Source organism: Corvus brachyrhynchos, unplaced genomic scaffold (assembly GCF_000691975.1).
Source record: "Corvus brachyrhynchos isolate BGI_N302 unplaced genomic scaffold, ASM69197v1 scaffold63, whole genome shotgun sequence".
NCBI classification, from domain to species: domain Eukaryota; kingdom Metazoa; phylum Chordata; class Aves; order Passeriformes; family Corvidae; genus Corvus; species Corvus brachyrhynchos.
In genome coordinates, this window is record NW_008237227.1 from 1,649,132 (window position 1) to 1,666,791 (window position 17,660).

Sequence of the window (17,660 nt, forward strand, 5' to 3'; positions counted from 1 at the left end):
AAGAAGAGGGTAACTCCTGTGATGTGGCAATGCCGTGGTCACAGTTACTGAGGTGGTGTGACTCACATTCATGGAAAAGCTGGCTCATGTCCTTTGGCACAGTGAGGACATGAGAGATGTAACCATAATGCAGTGTATTTTCAGGGGAAGGCAGTGAATTCATAAACAAATTTTGTAATTATTGCTACATAAAAACCTCCCAGGTTCACAACATTGAAGTAAACTGGCTTAATTCTTGATAGAAATTATGACTGTTAATGTATCAGGTAGACTACCACTGACTACAGCCCAATGTATGTATCTGACCACACCAGGAATTCATCAAGTGCTGCAGGACTTAAACCAACTTTAGAAGTTTATGCAGTCTTTGTATATTTAACCCTTGAGGAGTTAGGAAAAGTTATCTGCATTGTAGACCAGGAAAAATGTGCATTTGGTTTCTTCAAGTCCTCAGGTCTTGTTTAAACAAGACAGTAAAATCTCTGGTTTAAATGAAATACCCGATTTGCTGAATTGGGATATTTCCCTCTACTCCTTCTTTGCTTTTTGACCTTACCTCTCTAGGAAGCATTCACAAATCTGGTCTTATTCCAGGGCAACTGATGACTTACTTTTTGTGGAGGAACTCCCCAGCTGCCACTGCCACAGGCCGGTGTGCTGAGTACACCAGGTGATAAACATTCTCACAGTCTTCATTGGACAGAGCCTCCTCGCTCCCACTGAAAGAGTCACAGGAACACCTGAACTGCAGCAGAGGTTTCATTTCCATCCCCTCACCTCCCACAGCTCACTTGGGACAGCTACAAGGTTGGCTCACTTCCCACAAAATCCTAAATGGTTGAACAAGGACTTCAAGGATCTTTGGTTCAATCTCAAAATACAGAGGCATTTAAAGGGCGTGTGAGACTGGAAGTTTCTCTGATTTCCTTCTCCCAGTTGTATCAATATAGAGATAAAATAGTATTATGAAAAGATCAGAATCACTGCTTATTCCTTAGTCCATCACACAAACTACAATGCACAAACTGCAAGATGCCACACACTCATCAAACATCATAAAGTAAAAACCTGGAATCACAGAATCCCCTAGGTTGGGAAAGACCTCCATGCTCATTGAGTCCAACCATTAACCCTGGTCCTCTGTGTTCACCACTAGTCCATGTCCCCAGGTGCGACAGCCACCTCTGAACACTTCCAGGGAAGGGGATTCCATCACTTCCCTGGGCAGCCTGTCCCAGAATGTTAGCAAAAATGATAGAAAAATACCAGCACTGTCCCAGTCAGGATGTTACCTCCATCCCTGTTTAGCTGGCATCCATCAGAACCATTTATGTAGCAGGACTGTAAATCATTTGGTTGCATATTATACACAATTTTAGTTGGTCATTCCCCATCAGGATTGCTCCAGACACCTTTTTGGAGTTCCTACCTGACAGAACATTTCCCTGATCTCTTCAAGGTGACCCTGACTCTTCTGGTGCTAAATGCATTTAGCATTGCCTGTGCTTTCAACAGGCAACCAAAGAGAAAGCAGGAGCGGACAAAAAAAAGTGCACTGGCTAATTTTTGACCTTAAAACTTACTGTGTTCCCAAAAATTGCTATTGCAGGGAAGAGATGTGCTCTACATGTCATTTCTGATCATATTAGTTATATTTACTTTAAAAATAAAACACTAGATGCAAGATTTCATTTCTTGCTAATATTACAAGGCTAATCTCTTTAAAACAGTGTGACCCATAAATAAAAAGCTGAAGTCTAGACTTCTCTACTAAGGAAAGGGTAGTGCAATCTTTTGTCCAAATTCTGCATGTCCAAAAACATTCTTCAAAGTAGAGCCACTGGATATAAAGTATGAAGCAAAAATTCTATGCATCTGCTTGTAAAACAGATGTTCTTTAGTACAGCTTTTAATAGATACATTATAAAAGCCTAGCAGTGCCCCTCCAGGTGCACACTCATGAGGCTGCTTGGGGACAGGCTGGTTCCACATCAGCACCTGGGAGGATTTCTGACATGATCCTTACCTCAGGGGAGCCATTGCATCCCCACATGGAAAAGCCTGGCAGCAGGTGTCTTACCATGTGACTATTTTCAGCTGTGCCAGGAAATCAGTCAACCCTCCCTGCAGTGGATCTGTGTTACTGCTGCAGTTATTCTAGCAAGAGTCACCCACAGACACTGGTTTTGGGAGGACAGTTGTTCTGCCCTTGGCAAAAGGTAGAAATGCCCTTTGGCATTCTTCCACACAATGGATGCACTAATGGCTCCAAAACATCCACACATTTTTACACTTTGCCTCCTATATTCCCATGAAATGAAATATCTTACTTGAGCTTCCTGTCTGTATTATATGTTCAGTCCAACTTCATACTAAGTGTAAAGTAACACATTCACTTCAATACACAAGCCAAGCACTCAAGTCACTCAAATGTTACTGGTTTAGGTGATTTTCCAAGGGAATGCAGGGGTTTGGAGCAGCACTCACTGGAGAATGAGCGTGACCAATCGAATGGCTTCCACAGCGACGTCATACTCCTTGTCCAGGGTCATGGACACAATGCGGTCCTGCAAGGCAACTCGGGGTCAGTGACAGGGCACAAACACAGCACAGCCAGCAGCTGGGAAATTCTAGAGATTACAAAAGAAATACTTGTGGAGAGAAAGATGTTCTGACTGCACCCTGAGAAGGAGCGCCCCGCAGGATCACCCAACCTTTCAGTGCACCCCTTAGCTGGGTGCTGCATGCACAGTGGAACAGCAGGAGCAAGTGCTTCAACAGTCCTTATCCTTGTGTGCTTGCCAGAAAGGGAGGCAGGAGACTTGGGAGCTCCAGCACTGTTCTGGGCTGGGTTAATTTAACAGGTCTTTCCTGAAAAGTCACGTACTTAGGCTGGACACCAGCAGAAGAACTGCCCCACTTCATTCCCCTGAAACCAAATCATTTCAGAGGAAAGAACACTGCATATATGGAAATAGGGTGAAGGAAATCACACCTGAATTCATGCACCTGCAGATTGCCTGTAAAGTTGTGACCTTTGTCCTGTCTACATCTGAAGGTTTGAAGTAGATCTCAAGAATTAACACTACAGAGCTTCTCCAGGAAAGTGGGGAATTCCATGGTTTGACTTGGTGTTTTCCCATACTCTTTCCAGTGAAGACAAGCACATCATTTTCCTGTCAAATCAAATGATTTTCTAACTTCTAAGGACCCTGTAGTTATGAGAAGTCTTTTAAGGGCTTCTTTCTCCTTCGGTTCCGTTTGCTTACTGGCAAAAAGCTGTGATTGGTGTATTTTGTCCTTCCTATCTGGGGAGAATTTCCATCCAGCCATAAAAATGCAGTATGTCTCAGTGCTCTTTGCTTGACTGATCAAGTTACTGAAAAGAAATCAGGTCATCTGAAAATAAAACTTGATTTCTCTGGCTTAACTCGTTCAAGAAGGACTAGGTACTCTATGACATTTTGGGATATGAAAAAATAGAAATCAGGGACTGGGAAAGAAACAAGGGAAGTGTAAGGCAACAACAGTGAAAGTCACCAGAACAAACTAGGACAAAATAAAGGTTTTCACCTTTTTTCTCTAGTATTCCATGCATTTAAGGGCTGAAGGGGAACATCAAGCAACTGGTGTTTATTTCGATAGAGAAATTTCAGATCAGTACTTAAAGAATGCATCGTGGCTGTCTCAGGTGTTACTTCCCAACAAAACCAGGTCAGCAGAGACACTTTTTGTCCCTGTGGCTGAAGGAGCCTCTATCAATCACTATTAAGTTCCTGGGGAATTTGATACATTTCATGTAGCTGTAAACAGTTTAAAAGACTGTGAGAAGTCCATGAAGAGACCCAATGAAACAACTTTCCACACAGGACACTCTGTTATGAGCAAGACAACAAAACTGCTGTCAACTTTTCCTAGGGTCCTGGCCGAGGAACACCAATAACAGCACCAAGAGAAAGAACAGCCAGGTGTACTGATCTTAAATGTCTCAGTGGAATTTCATGTATTCCCTCAAAGTGTATCTTACACCCCAGGATACCTCGGGGAGGGAACTAGCTCACATTGAGTGAGCACACAGGTGTAAAACTCCTTCTGCATCTCTGAAAAAAGCCTGGAAGAGAGGGGATTTTCTCTCCTGTCCACAGAGCAGGAGGTACCCTCTGAATCTGGAGCCCTTTGGGACTTTGAAACCAACTGACGTGAGAAGGCTTCTTTATCCAAAAAGACCATTCTCTCAATTTTCCCCCCAAAATATCAGGCTTAAAATAAACAGCACAGATGTGTCATTTTCTGCCTTGGGGCCAGCACCTCTGTGTGGTGGCACCTGCCAGCCAGGCCCCAAGAGCCTTCCCAGCAAGTCCTGCACACCTGGTGCCTCTGCAGGTGTAACTTCTGGGGCCGAGCAAGTTCCAACCCCCCCTGCTCAATCTGCCTTTACAGAGATTCCCTGCACCATTGTGCAGCAGCAGAGCAGGGCACAGGCCTCTATTTCTGACTTGAAATTCTCAGTGTCTCTGGAGATCAGTTTCCATCCTGTACTGGGCTGTGAACAAGGCAGACTAAGAGCCAACCTCTCCTTCTGCTCCCAGGCTGTGGAGACAGGGTCAGGGATGAGGGAGTCTGGCACTGACTGCAGGGGAGTTAATTAATTCACAGCTTTTCCATGTGGGGTCACTTAATGGCTGTGCCACACAGGACTTCTTGATGGAAAACAAAAGTCTTCTCTTTGATGGACAAATTTTTGTTTTGATGGACTAAGCTTATTTTCCAGCTTATCACCTACTCTAAGAAACACAAGTGCTGGAAAGAACAGGCATCTTTCCTTTGAAAAAGGGACAGGATCACATCCTTGTCACAGCTCTCTGGAAGGTGGTGAAATATTAACACTCCAGCACAAGGCACTCTGGATCAAATTAATTTATTCTTTTAACAGCTAGAAGACCTCTAGAGAGATTTCTCTCAGTTTGAATGGATTGAACTGAACACCAGCTGAACTGTGCAGGTCGATTAAATTCTGATGAAGAAATATAAATAAGCAGCCATGGAACTGAAAATGGCAGTTAGGTCAATTGTTTCTCAAAGAGGTGGTGGTAGAGTCTGTGGCAGCAAGACATTTAGCTGATGTATCAGGGATTCAAAAAGCATTAATTTGGAACTTTGCTCCATCCTGGTGCCAAAGGCCACATCCCTGACAGCACAGCTGTAAATCCAAGTGCAGGCATTTGGGCCATGCCAGCTTTTTTTTCCTCTTGATGTGGCAGAAACTGAAACTGATTAATCATTCTGTTAAACAAATCTGTTCTCTAGGCTCACAGAGACTTTGAGCACACCTTTTCTTCTTATTTATTTCATAATTATACAGATTTCTGTAGTAAAACCAGCTTTAATGGGACAGAAGAAAGATGAATTCCTAACAGGGCTCCCTTTCCTCTGAACCTCTCTGACAGAAATGAAAATTCCTTGTGCCATCCCAAGCCAAGCAGCAATGCACAGGCTAACCAAGCTTCCTTTAAGAGAATTGTCTGTGCTGTGAAAAGCAGGATGTATTTAGAGGTTTCATGTCCCTGTAGTTTGCTGGAGTACATTACTGAATAACTATTGCCCAAAGTGTCTCCAGCTGTCCTGCAAGTTTTGCTGATGGGACAGGTTCATCCTCAAAGCAGTCTTTTCCCTTACAAATTATGGGATCCTGGCAAAGCAGCACCAGCACATTTTCTAGTAAAGAGAAGTAGATAAAAGCACACGAGAGCTTTAGTGGCTTGTTTAAAAATAAATGGAATTACAGAAGCAGCAAATACAAACAAAACTTAAGTCTGCACAGAGGGAACAGGAAAAGCAGCAGAGTTGGAGGGTCCATTTTTCTGGTTGTCCTGTGAGGATAAAGCAAACCAGACTTAGGAGACATTAGAGAAGCAGTCTGAGGTCTGAACCTGTCTGCCAGGTTCTCTCCTATGAGAGGAAACTTTGTCTTTACTGCAACAGTCCCAGAAACTGGCTTTATAAAATTAGAAGAATGCAGGCCCTTAAGTGGTCTCACAAAATGATCCAGTTTTATCTCCGACTTTAGTCAACTACACTCAGTTCATTGCTGGCAGATATTTATTTAATCTACCCTTTAAGACTGTTATCTTAAATGTTATCTTAAAAGAGTCTGCTCTATTATATCATTATCATTTTGGAAAAAAGCCTTCCTCAATACCTAGGCTTTACTGCAGGTTAAACATCTTTTTTCTGCATTTCAAGTGAATGTAGTAAAAGGCTGATCACCATGTTTTTATAAATTGTTTACATACAGGGAAAATATGACTAATTTTCTAATTTTCTTGCTTTCTAGATCAAACTGGAGGAATTAATTGTGAAATGGTAGACAAAGCCAGTGAAGCAGCATAAAAATCTACAGGGAGAAGTTTAAGTCTTGTGCACAGTATTTATAAATATTTAAACCACCACTTTTCTAAACAGAACTTTTTATCAGCATTATAATAATGATTTAAGTTAAAAGAAACCAGTCAGCTCTGTTTCTTTTCTAAACAAATTTTTTTCATCAGCATTCTAATAAAGACTTAAAGGAGATGAATGAGTTTTTCCTTGGGCTAGCCTTTCCCACAGCAGTGTGTTGTGCAGAACACAGAAGCCATGGGGAGAGGTAGCAGCTGACGTGGTGGCAGTGCCTGAACACTCTCCTCAGCAGGCATCCAAACAGGAGCAGGGACAGTGCTTCCACACCCATCTCTCCAGACAGTTCACTTGGAAAATAAAGCAGCCAGACCACAAAGTGAATTAACAGCCACATTCTTACCCAGATACTAAGCAAAAAGTTTGTGCTAATAAAAACCCCCTGAAATATCCCCCTGGCACTTCTCTCCTGAAGGCCCAATCTGGCTCAGGGGGTTTAGAAGCAAAATGTGAACTCCTGCTCTACAGCAAGGCCAGTTCACTGTGTGGAGGACTGTGATGCACATCCAAGTGACTCCCTCTCCAAACACAAGCCCTTATTGAGCTAAAAAAAACTGTGTAACAAACAATCTATTGTTATTGGCTGCTACTTTCAGCTATATTTTAGATTGTGTACGTATACATCCTTTAAATTCAATAAATCTAAAATTAAGTAAGTACAGGCAGATTGAATAATGACAATATATAAGTTATCAGTAATACATAAAGATAAATAATCATCCTGGTTAAGTCTGACAAATCTTCCCAGATAAACCCTGTGAAATGGATTTGGCTTCATTTCAGCATTCAGTAACACAGTTTTACTAGTGCAGTTACAAGCCTTGTCACAAACTAATGAGTTTATTTTTAATAGACACGACCCAAAGACCAGAGCAGGATGATGATACTTTTACTTTCTGTCCTCCTTCCAAAAACTGTATTTTCTCTTACCTTGAATCTATTAGTGAACAGCTCCAGTTTGGGAAACAACTCTCTGTTGGTATACAGACTCTGAAGAGCTTTCAAACACTTCAACCTCACTTCACCTTGCTAAATAAAACACACCAAGATTAGCTGTCAGAATACTGTAACCAAATGCACATGAATATTAAAAAACATAATACTGTAATTTGTTTAATGTACATTTAAAATTTTATGCAAATGACTAAAGCCAATTTGCAATTCAGCTAAAAACCAAAACCCACATGCAGTCACCCACAATGTTAAATTTCTTCCTATTTGCATATAGAAAGAATTAATGTACCATCACTTACATGTCTGTTAGTGCTTCCCTTTCAAGTGACTCCCCAAAAAGATAAAGAATGTAGCAAGTAAATCCAAAATAAAGATGTAGGATCTCCAGGTGGTTGGTGCAGGCAGTGTGGCTGTTTGTCCTCAGGAAGGAGCCCACAGGCACCTCATGACTGACAGCTCATGTTCACAATCAGTGCACAAGGGCTCAAAATGACTGGGCACGGGCTCAGCAACTCAACTAACTTCGAGGGCAGGGACACAGGGAACACACATTGCATTTGTTATCCCCAAAAGTTTTACATTCCATCCCTCACAACAGGACAGCACAGGCTGAAGGATGGAAAAGGTGTGAGAGACCCTCCAGTGGGGAGCAGGTGGCTGCCACAGGAACAACACATCTGAGCCACAGCCCGAGGAGCCCGTGGGAAGAGGGGTGGTTGTGGTGGTTGTGTCCCTGTGCCTGAGCTGTGCTGCTGGCAGCAGCTCATTCCCAGCTGCTCTTCAGCTGGGAATTGCTTTGGTCTGCTGGGCTGCAGGCAGGAAATGGGGGTGTCATGGGACAGGGCCTTTTGTGTCCTACAGGAACCCTGCTGATGAAGAGAGGGACTGGATCCTCTGTGCTGCAGGTGGACAACTCAACTGCACCATCTTGGCAAACTAGGTATTCTTGTTGAAAAATATTTGGGGATAGCAAAAAGGTTATAAACGCAAATCTACTCAAATATGATCTGTAGAGTTCACTGCACTGTCAATTTACTTTTATGAAAGTGAAGACACTACCAAGTCTAAGGCCTTAAGCTGCTCAAGAACTAAAATGAACCATTGAACTTCATAAATAAAACTCCATACCCAGAGGGCTTCATTTCTGAAACTGTCTATTCCAGAATCCAGTCTGTGTTTAAAAAGTGCTCACACTAAAAACGGAAAGAACATTCACAGGCTGACATAAAAACAGAAGATATAAATCCCGACTTTAAAGTTTCTTTCCTCCTTCACATCTATTTCAAAAATTCAAATAGAAGACAAAAGCAGCACAGAAGTTGGATTTTCAGAAGAACTTCCATGAAGAACAACTGTTCCTGAGAAATCATCTCTCTATGTCCATGAGGAGTCTCTGAGCACTTGCGCTCTCTTCTAAGGCTCTTTTTGACTACCACTGCAGAGAAAGGCAGTGAGATGTAAGCTACGTTTAAAGGGATCTATCATAAGATCTTTCAAGGTACAGAAAAGAACTTTCTTGAAGAAAAATTACATGGATGTGATCAACTGCTAAAAAAGCCCAAAGAAACGCTGCTTGACATTCTTTTTTTAACAGCACCTGTGTGGCAGTACCAGAAATGGTGTCTCCTCTGGTGCTCATAGTGCCCAGGATGTCTGGAGCCATCAGTGCTCACAGGACATGAGCCTCTGATGGCCTCAGTGTACTGAGGGTACCCAGAGGGTCAGGATCAGGTTAGTTCTGGCCTGTATGAACACTGCAAGGCACAGGGAGGCAGCAGCTTTAGTTACAGCTGCACTGGAGCCTGTCCCACCTGTGAGCCAATGGCCAAATGTAAAACTCACCCACAACGGGACCTGTGCACAACAGGCTCAGACTGTTTGAGCCCATGGAGCCCAAAGCCCTTGGAGACCTCCCCAGACTCCACAGATCCATGGTCCCAGAGTTCAGTCCAGGCCCTGAAGCCAGCAAATGGAGCCAGGCAGGCAGGAGCCACACCCTGAGCACAGGCTCCTTGCATGGCTCCTTGCATGCCCTGCCAGGAGACTGCAGCCAGGCCCTAACCAAAGCATCCCGGACCAGAGCTGAGGAGAAGGGACTGCAGGAGCAGGTGAGGAAGAGAGAGAGAAAGGTTGTGTTACACCTGGTGCCTCTGGCTGGGAGCAGGACCAAGAGATGCAGAGGCAAACCCTGGAAATGCCTGCCCTTCTGGCAGAAGAATGATGAAGGGGGACTCTCTCCGAGTCTGTTTTCTAAACTCTTGGTCAAGGATGGAATTCACCTCATTGGAGAGGGAAGAGCTCCTGCACATCAGCTTGCTAACCCTGGTAAGAAGGTTTAAAACCAAGTCAGTGGAGTGGCAGGAACACCCTGGGAAGCCTAAAGAGCAGTGAGCTGGGCAGGAAGCAGAGAAGGGTATGGTGCAGGTGTGTGTGGATGCACTCCAGTCCAGACTGGAGGAGCAGCAATGTGCCACAGACCCTCAACACGCCACACACGAGATGGTTCTTGGTAACTGTGAGAATCATCCAGCTCACAGGAGCTTTGAACACCCCAAACACCTCCTAGCAAGGAAGTAATTGGGTGGGAATGCTCAAGTTAGGGTGATTCTTAAGAAACTTATATCAGCATAAAAGCTGCAACCAGGGATGGACAGGGAGGACAGCAAGAGTCTTGGTAAACTAAGAGATTAATTTATTTAACTAATTAATTAAGTAATTAGGAGGTCAAGCACAAGAGGAACATCTGCTCCAGAGGACCCTGGGTTCATCCTTTCCAAAGAAACAGACAAAAAGCAAAGTAAGAGGAATGCAGAGAAGGAAAAAGCATTTCCTTACGTGTTAGGAAGGTTTTAAGAACCGTGACTGTCCAGGTATCTAGAGACAATTATGGTTTCAAAACAGTTCCATGTGTCAATGAAGTAGGTGAAAATTAAGACTGAACAGTCTAATTTAACACTTTTATTTTCAAGAGGGTTTTTTTAATGCAATTATATAACAGTTTATACACTTTTAATTTATGCTCCCAGATACACGAGAATGAAGAAGATGCTTAAAAGTAGAGAAAGGCAAAACTTGAAAGCCACATTCAAATGAGAATCTATAAAAACCAAAAAATCCCTATAGACATTTGTCTGAAATCTGGGAGACAGCATTAACATACAAAATGTAAGGATTTTCCAAATTAGGGAACTAAATTTCTGTGTCCTGCCTCTGAAAGACTACACTGGACCTACCACAAAGAAGCTAAGAACTGTTCTTCCCTGTGGTTTAATTTGTATGTCTTCTGAAGCAGAATATGGAACTGCTCGAGAATCTCCTCACTGCTGTCTCCTTTCTGCAGCAGCAATCTTCCAGAGAAGTTAATAATTTTGGGGTGACTTCTGTTCATGTGAAGTGCAAATAGCTTATGGCTATTGCCTCAGCCTTCATTTTTTAAATACCAATTATAGCAAAAATTATCTCCTGATCAAAGCAAAGCAAAATCAAGAAACTTGGGTACCAGCTGGCAGGTTTTTCAGGTGGTGCCAATGAAAACCATGCTGTTGAGGAATCTTGTACTTCTGAAGGCTTTGCATTTTCAGTTGGCTCTAACTCCATCTTTTTCCAATATATTCTTCCTATTGCACCTCCACCCTCCTTTCTGTGCCTCCCAAGATGTCTCTTTCTCTCCATTCTCTCCCTTTTCATCCTTTGACACCTGCCCCATTCTGCCTACAGTCTGTCTCACTCTGCACATGACACATCCACGACATCAACAAAACCCCACCACCTATCAGGTGGACTGGGACATTAAACACCTGAGTGATTTAAAGACTTAGAACCCCAAGGCACTTCTGTGGCCTGCAGCAAAAAATCCTGCAAAGCAGAGGCAGGAGAGCAGTCTGATAGAATTCTGCTGTGCCTGCTCCAAATGGTCCAGTTTTACCCTAACACTGTAATTCAAAATTCCTCTGATATGAATGAACATGTTAATTTAAAAAAAACCTGAGGCATAAATATGTGTTAAGGCTGCAGGCAGATAACCAGACCCTGGCCTGAGGTTCAACTAGCTGAAGAGGATGTGAGAAAATACTGCACATGCCATGAGAAATTGCTGGATGTGACAGGTGAAACTGTGAGATGCCACAGATGGGTGAAGAGAGTGATGTGAGAAATGGATGGACTTCGAGAGCAGTCTGATAGAATTCTGCTGTGCCTGCTCCAAATGGTCCAGTTTTTTACCCTAACACTGTAATTCAAAATTCCTCTGATATGAAAGAACATGTTAATTTAAAAAAAACCTGAGGCATAAATATGTGTTAAGGCTGCAGGCAGATAACCAGACCCTGGCCTGAGGTTCAACTAGCTGAAGAGGATGTGAGAAAATACTGCACATGCCATGAGAAATTGCTGGATGTGACAGGTGAAACTGTGAGATGCCACAGATGGGTGAAGAGAGTGATGTGAGAAATGGATGGACTTCAAAGACACTAGGAGGGGGCTGAGAGCTGAGAAGTGCAGCCCCACTACATTCCAGAGGTGCTACTTTGCGGAAATGTCCTACAAAGTTTAGAATGTGCTCCCAAAAATCCACTGCAATTATTCAAGGGATAACTTACTTAAATTACAAGTCCTAGTAAAACAAAGCCCTCCACACACCTAAAATCCTGATCCTCCAACCTCAGCTGACCTCCCCACTCGTTTGCTAACTTGAACAACACTGTCTCCTCCTGGAGCATGGCAGCTTGTGAGGCACAACAACGTCACCACCAAGGGACACAGAGCAGCAGCTTTGTCCCTCCAGGCACTGCCACGGCTGTTTCCACGTCCAGCATTCCCTGAGACACAGTGCAGTGGCTCTGGGGCAGACAGTGGTCGTGGCTGATGGGAGCAGTAAGCAGCATCTTCCTCCTGATCAAGTTTTGTTCAATGGCATCTAATGTAAAAGTTTGGGGAGAATTTGTAAAGGAGAAGTTTGAGAGCTACAGGTTTGGAAAGAAGTCCCATGTCTAGTGTAAAGCAGAAAGGGCACTCTTAGCAAGTGAATTGCACATCCAAATGAAGGCAAGATGCAGATGCCAAAATGAAGGCAGCTGTAGTTAAAAGAACCAGCAGCAGCAGCTGACTTCTATCATTAGTGAAAGCCAATGTCTGTATAACTCATCTTGCTCACAATCCAGCACAAGAGTGACTGAGTCAGAGCCTAAATATTAAGATGATGTTTGAAGTTATTGAAAAAAATAGTATTTTTAAAGAATCAGCTGTTAACTATCAGTTAGGCAAGTCATCAGAACGAACTGCAGACTTAAAATTGTTTTCCAGCAGTGCTCCTAGAAAAGGAGAATAGTCTGAATCAGGATGCTGGAAATTAATGAGCATTTCAACAGCTCAGTAAGTCTCCTTTGTATTCCTTGGATAGTGTTAGCAAGAAAGTTTAAACAAGTGATTCCAGGGGTTTTGGTGGGAGTGGGAGCACAGGCAGTCCCACTGCTGCCTGGTGTACAAAACCCCCAGGCAGAAGTGCAAAGTCCTCTGTCAGCACCCACAATGGGCTCCTCTTGCTGCAGGAACTGGGTGGATACCATCAGTACTAAGAACTGTGCTGAGCCAGAAAAGCACCTCTTCTGCTTCCATCTGGTGTTTCAACCATTTTCTGAAGAAAAAGCTGAAGAGAACCTTGAAAAGATTCTTCAAGGAAGGGAAAGTGAACTGATGATAACTCCACTGGCTGTGGAGCCACTGGTGTCTGTTGAGGAACCACAGATCTCCTTTTTTCCCCTAACCTTTGGGCAATGTAAATGGAAGACACATGGAAATCTCTTTTCCATTCTGCTTCAGACACAGAGGCTCTCAGGGGTGCTCTGAGGACACTTCTCTTTCTCTTGTAATCAACAGAAAAGCCCCGTGGAAGGATTTCTATCAAGATACTTCAGCAGAGACTGAACACATGAAAAGGACATGGACCAAGCAGACTGGGAGTACTGCCTCCTAATTTAAGCCAATACCTGCAAGTGACCTGATTGAAAGATACCAGGTGAGGAAAAAGAACAACCTCTTTGTAAGCCAAGGATGATGCTGTGCTGGGCAGCACAGCAGCAGCTGCCTCCAGTGCACTCTGCTGAGTGTGGGCATACACAATACTCACCCTGTCATGTAGCGTCCAACCAACGTATTTTAAATAACTATCATTCAGGAAGGCATCACTGTACATTTTCATCCAGACACCAATTTCTTCAATACAGACAGCTCTAATCTCAGCAATAGCATCACTAATACGGAAAAAGAAAAGAACAAGGATTAGCCAGATTATAGACATATATACTTCTCATTCCCATTGCCATAGCTACAATATTTTGCTTTTACTTGTCATGAACCTCACTGTGTGAGGCCTGTCAGTTCTTACTGCCATCTCACTGATTTTCCGTTCCTCTACATCCTTGAACTCACTGATCTATGTAATAATTTCAGTATTTATATATTCTCCTACATTTCCTCTATGTAAAAAAATTCTCACCCTACTTTGCTTCTTAGTCTATTACTCCATCTTTAACCTCTCTCTTTTCAAAGACAATTATGAACCCAAGCTACAAACCTCCTCCGGACAATCATTTCTGAAACAGCATCACTGACATTTGCTTTGCAGCCCTGTCTCCAGCTTGAGGTGCAGAACCATTGCAAGGTGGGAGAAACTATTTGGTTTAGCCAAAGGCACCTGCCAGAGGTGCACAATGGAATTTGCTACACAAAGAGATTTCATTTCACACCCCCCATGAACACCCCTACAACAAACCCATGAGAATTTTGCACTTGAGCATTGGTTTCTTCCCGTTTTCTTGCCTTTATCCTACGTTCTGACTGTGGCAAGGCATGGAAGAAGCAAAGATATATCTCAGGCAGACTTATCAGCTGCTTAGTTAGGAGGGGTGGCAGGAAACTGGAGAGATCACCTAAGGAGCCCAGGATGGAAATGCTTTCCATCTGAGTGGCACTTTCCTGCCTGCCTGACATGGAGCATGGCATCTTTACTAATAACGAAACAACGGGAAAAGGGATGGGGGCCATCTGTCCCTTCAGTAATTCCATCTCTGGGACATCTGTTACCATGAGAAATCACTTGTGCCACTCCAGCTGGCACTGCCTCACAGTTCCAAATTTCAGCTGTAATACGAGAGGAACACAAAGAGTCACTGCTCAGAAGAAGGGAATGCCTGGTGCTTTGCAAACACTGGACTTGCTTGTAATTGAGACCCTGCTTTTGAATTTTTATTTTTAAAAAAATCTGTTTGGAAAAGTAATAAACATCAATTTAATTCGAAACCAGACCAACAGAGTCCCGAAATGAAATTTAATTTATGGGAAGGAAAGAAAGAAATTCCAAGCTTTAAACAAGAGAATAGCTGCAAAAATGAGCAACTGCATTTTTCTGAAAGTCATCAATTTTACAAAATATAAATAAAATGCCCTCACTCTTCTGGTCAAGACACACTGCACAGGTTCACAGCCCTAACCCAGTGCAGCAAACCCCTGGTGACTCCAGACTGGAACTATGCACTTCCCTCCTGCAGGCTGGCCCAGCTCATCCAGTGGCATTGTGCTGTCCCTGGCCTTCCAGACCCCGAGCTGGCACCCACGGCTCCCACAGGGACCATGAACCAGGCCCAGCATCACACACGGCCAGGGGGACCTCTCCAGGCAAGTCTCAGCATTTGAATTCAACTTGCAGGGAGGAAACTGTACTGCTGCAACAGTGGAAAAGCATGAAGAGCATGTGATGCATTTAATGCAGTAACAGGAGGGGGATATCTGTGTGAATACCACCAGACCACTGCCACTGTCTCTCTTTGCCTAGGAGAAACACATTCATTTCAGCAGCTTCCCAACAGCATCAGCAAACCCAGTCTGTCCAACTTCCTGAAGCCTCTGTAACCTCAGAACCAAGGTAAGGGGCAACCCACAATGGAGCAAGCTGCATTGGGAGCAGGGCAGGGCATCAAGCAAGCTGCTCCTAGCAGGGATTTCTCAAACAGGTTTAACTAGGGTAAGAACCAATGTGCTAAATATCACACTCAAGGGTTAAAAACTGCATTCCTTATGGGAAATGCAGCCATAACGAAGACAAGTTTTAGTTAAAACTACAACTATTGTCATATATATGGGTGTGTGTTTAACTGTACACTGCTTCACACTGAACTAAATTAGCAATTCTCTTATATGGAGTTACTTTTAAACTATTTTAAAAGCAAAATATAGGTGGAAGAATGCAAGACTTATGGAAAAACCTAAAAGACTAGCAAATATAAATCAAGAAAAAATGGGGAGCCACATCTGCAGCAACACAAAGTAGCCAGGAAGACATTTTTACTAAGGGATGACAGCCTGAGTCTTCACATCCAAGTAGGTTATTTCACCACCTTATAAATTTACTAACTGTAAAGGATTTTGGAAGGATTTAATGGCAATCCCGAAAAGAACCTAAATGTCAACAACCATTTAATCATGCAGCACAACCAGCCAAAAAGCAGGAAACATCATGTTTTCTCCAAGAGTGCATTCAAGCTTCCCTAGGCAGACAGTGAAAAACTGCTTCTTGAATCAAAAGCTTTCTCAGGGATCCCTCAGCACTATGGATGCTCACTCCAAGCTGCTAATTAAAAAAAAAGAAAAAGACAGAAAGAAGAAAGCTATTCAACTGCTTAAGAGATGTAGTGTAATAAGAATTTAACATCTCCAGAATAATTGAAAATGAGACAGAATCATGAATAAATAAGGCAAGTGAGACCAGCAAACAGACTCAAGCTGCTGGAGAAGGAGGGGAACTTGTGAGACACCACTTCCCACTCCACATCACCTTCCAGGTAACTATCCACAATCAGAGTTATTTGTGTTCCTGCAGGAATCACTAACACAGACTCCCTGCCCCTACAATGCTGTATCAAACACAATACAGCCAAAAAATCTTTGTACCTTTGCTATGGATGTGGTAATTGCTTGTCATTAAACTGTAATTCTTCTCTTCTAATTTTTATACAGTTTCTTAGATGTTTTTATACAGCTTCTGGTCAGAGTCACTATGAATTGTTTAGCCTTTTGAAAATACACATCATTTCTGGATGACACAAGAACATATAAATACTAATTATACCTGCACTGGAAGTGCTTTTGGAATAATGAATGCATTATTAATTACCACAATTATGAATTAGTGATGTAAGCTTGTATTTCTTGCCAAATGCTTCTAGAAAGGAACAGAATCTAGTCCAGCACAGCAATGAAAACTAACGTGGGATCTACAAATCTTAGACATGAAATATATTTAACCCCTCTTTTCAGCACAAACTGCAAAGCAAGGTCTATATGGGGATAATACTGGCAGCACAATTCACAGCCTAAGTTCCTACTCTGGGTGAAGAGATCCTCCATGATGCAACTTCTGAAAAGATTTGACAGAAGGGGTTCAGGTAAGAAATTCTCAGTTTCCTTTTGAAATTTTGGGTTGACAAGGCAGGCCCATACACCTCAGGACAAACCACAACAGTGTCAGGAAACAGATTTTACTGGTGCCACTCCAAGTGCCACTTGGGTGTACCTTTCATGCCAAAGTACACAAAAGAATTGTGATTAAGGCCAGAAGTATTCAGGACCTGAGCCACAGAGTCTCTGATGGATATTTGGGACATGTCAGGTGCAGAGCAGTGTGCTCCTCAGGGTTGCTGGAGTGACTGTCAGCTCCAGCTCACGGGTTCTTTCAGCCTGTTCAATCACACACTCACGAGGTTAATCACGACTAAACTGAAAGCCCTCTAAGCAAACCTGGCTGATGTGCAGTGCCCTGGATGCTCACATCCTGCAGCACTGCCAGTGCTGAGTCAGACCAAGGCATGACCTGACAATGACCAGCAGAGCAGGAACTCCTTCAAGGCTTCTTGGAAGCTCCTAAAGGAGCATGACTACTCCCATTGTATCTGCTTGCCCAATTGAACCACTGGAGATGTTGCTTCTCACACCCTGTTCTGAGACAGCCAGAACTGCAGATAACCATCAAAGAATGTGGTATTACTCAACAGGCAAACCAGATATGAAGAGAAAAATAGAGATATTTCAGTCAATGGGCTGGGCTGAGAGTTAGTCTATAGGAAAACTTTCTAACGAGGACAGAACCAAGGGTGACTCATTGCCTTGGGCCTTTGGTGGGATGGAAGCTCCAACTCCCACCCAAGGGACAGGAAATGGAGCAGCTGCACATGACCACAACACTGCCACTTGGACAGAAC

The 17,660-nt window shown here is 43.2% G+C and overlaps 1 protein-coding gene across 7 annotated transcripts in view; it reads right to left on the minus strand.

Moving 5' to 3' along the window:
* Positions 1 to 17,660, minus strand: part of STAG1 (stromal antigen 1) — a 174,680-nt gene that overhangs the window by 45,696 nt on the left and 111,324 nt on the right. For all 7 annotated transcript variants that reach the window (XM_017729424.1, XM_017729423.1, XM_017729422.1 and 4 more), the window contains 4 exons: positions 13,535 to 13,658; positions 7,387 to 7,485; positions 2,488 to 2,567; positions 612 to 719 (listed from right to left, as the gene is read on the minus strand). In XM_017729424.1, the coding sequence (XP_017584913.1) occupies positions 612 to 719; positions 2,488 to 2,567; positions 7,387 to 7,485; positions 13,535 to 13,658 (411 nt within the window). The remainder of the gene's footprint in view (positions 1 to 611; positions 720 to 2,487; positions 2,568 to 7,386; positions 7,486 to 13,534; positions 13,659 to 17,660) is intronic.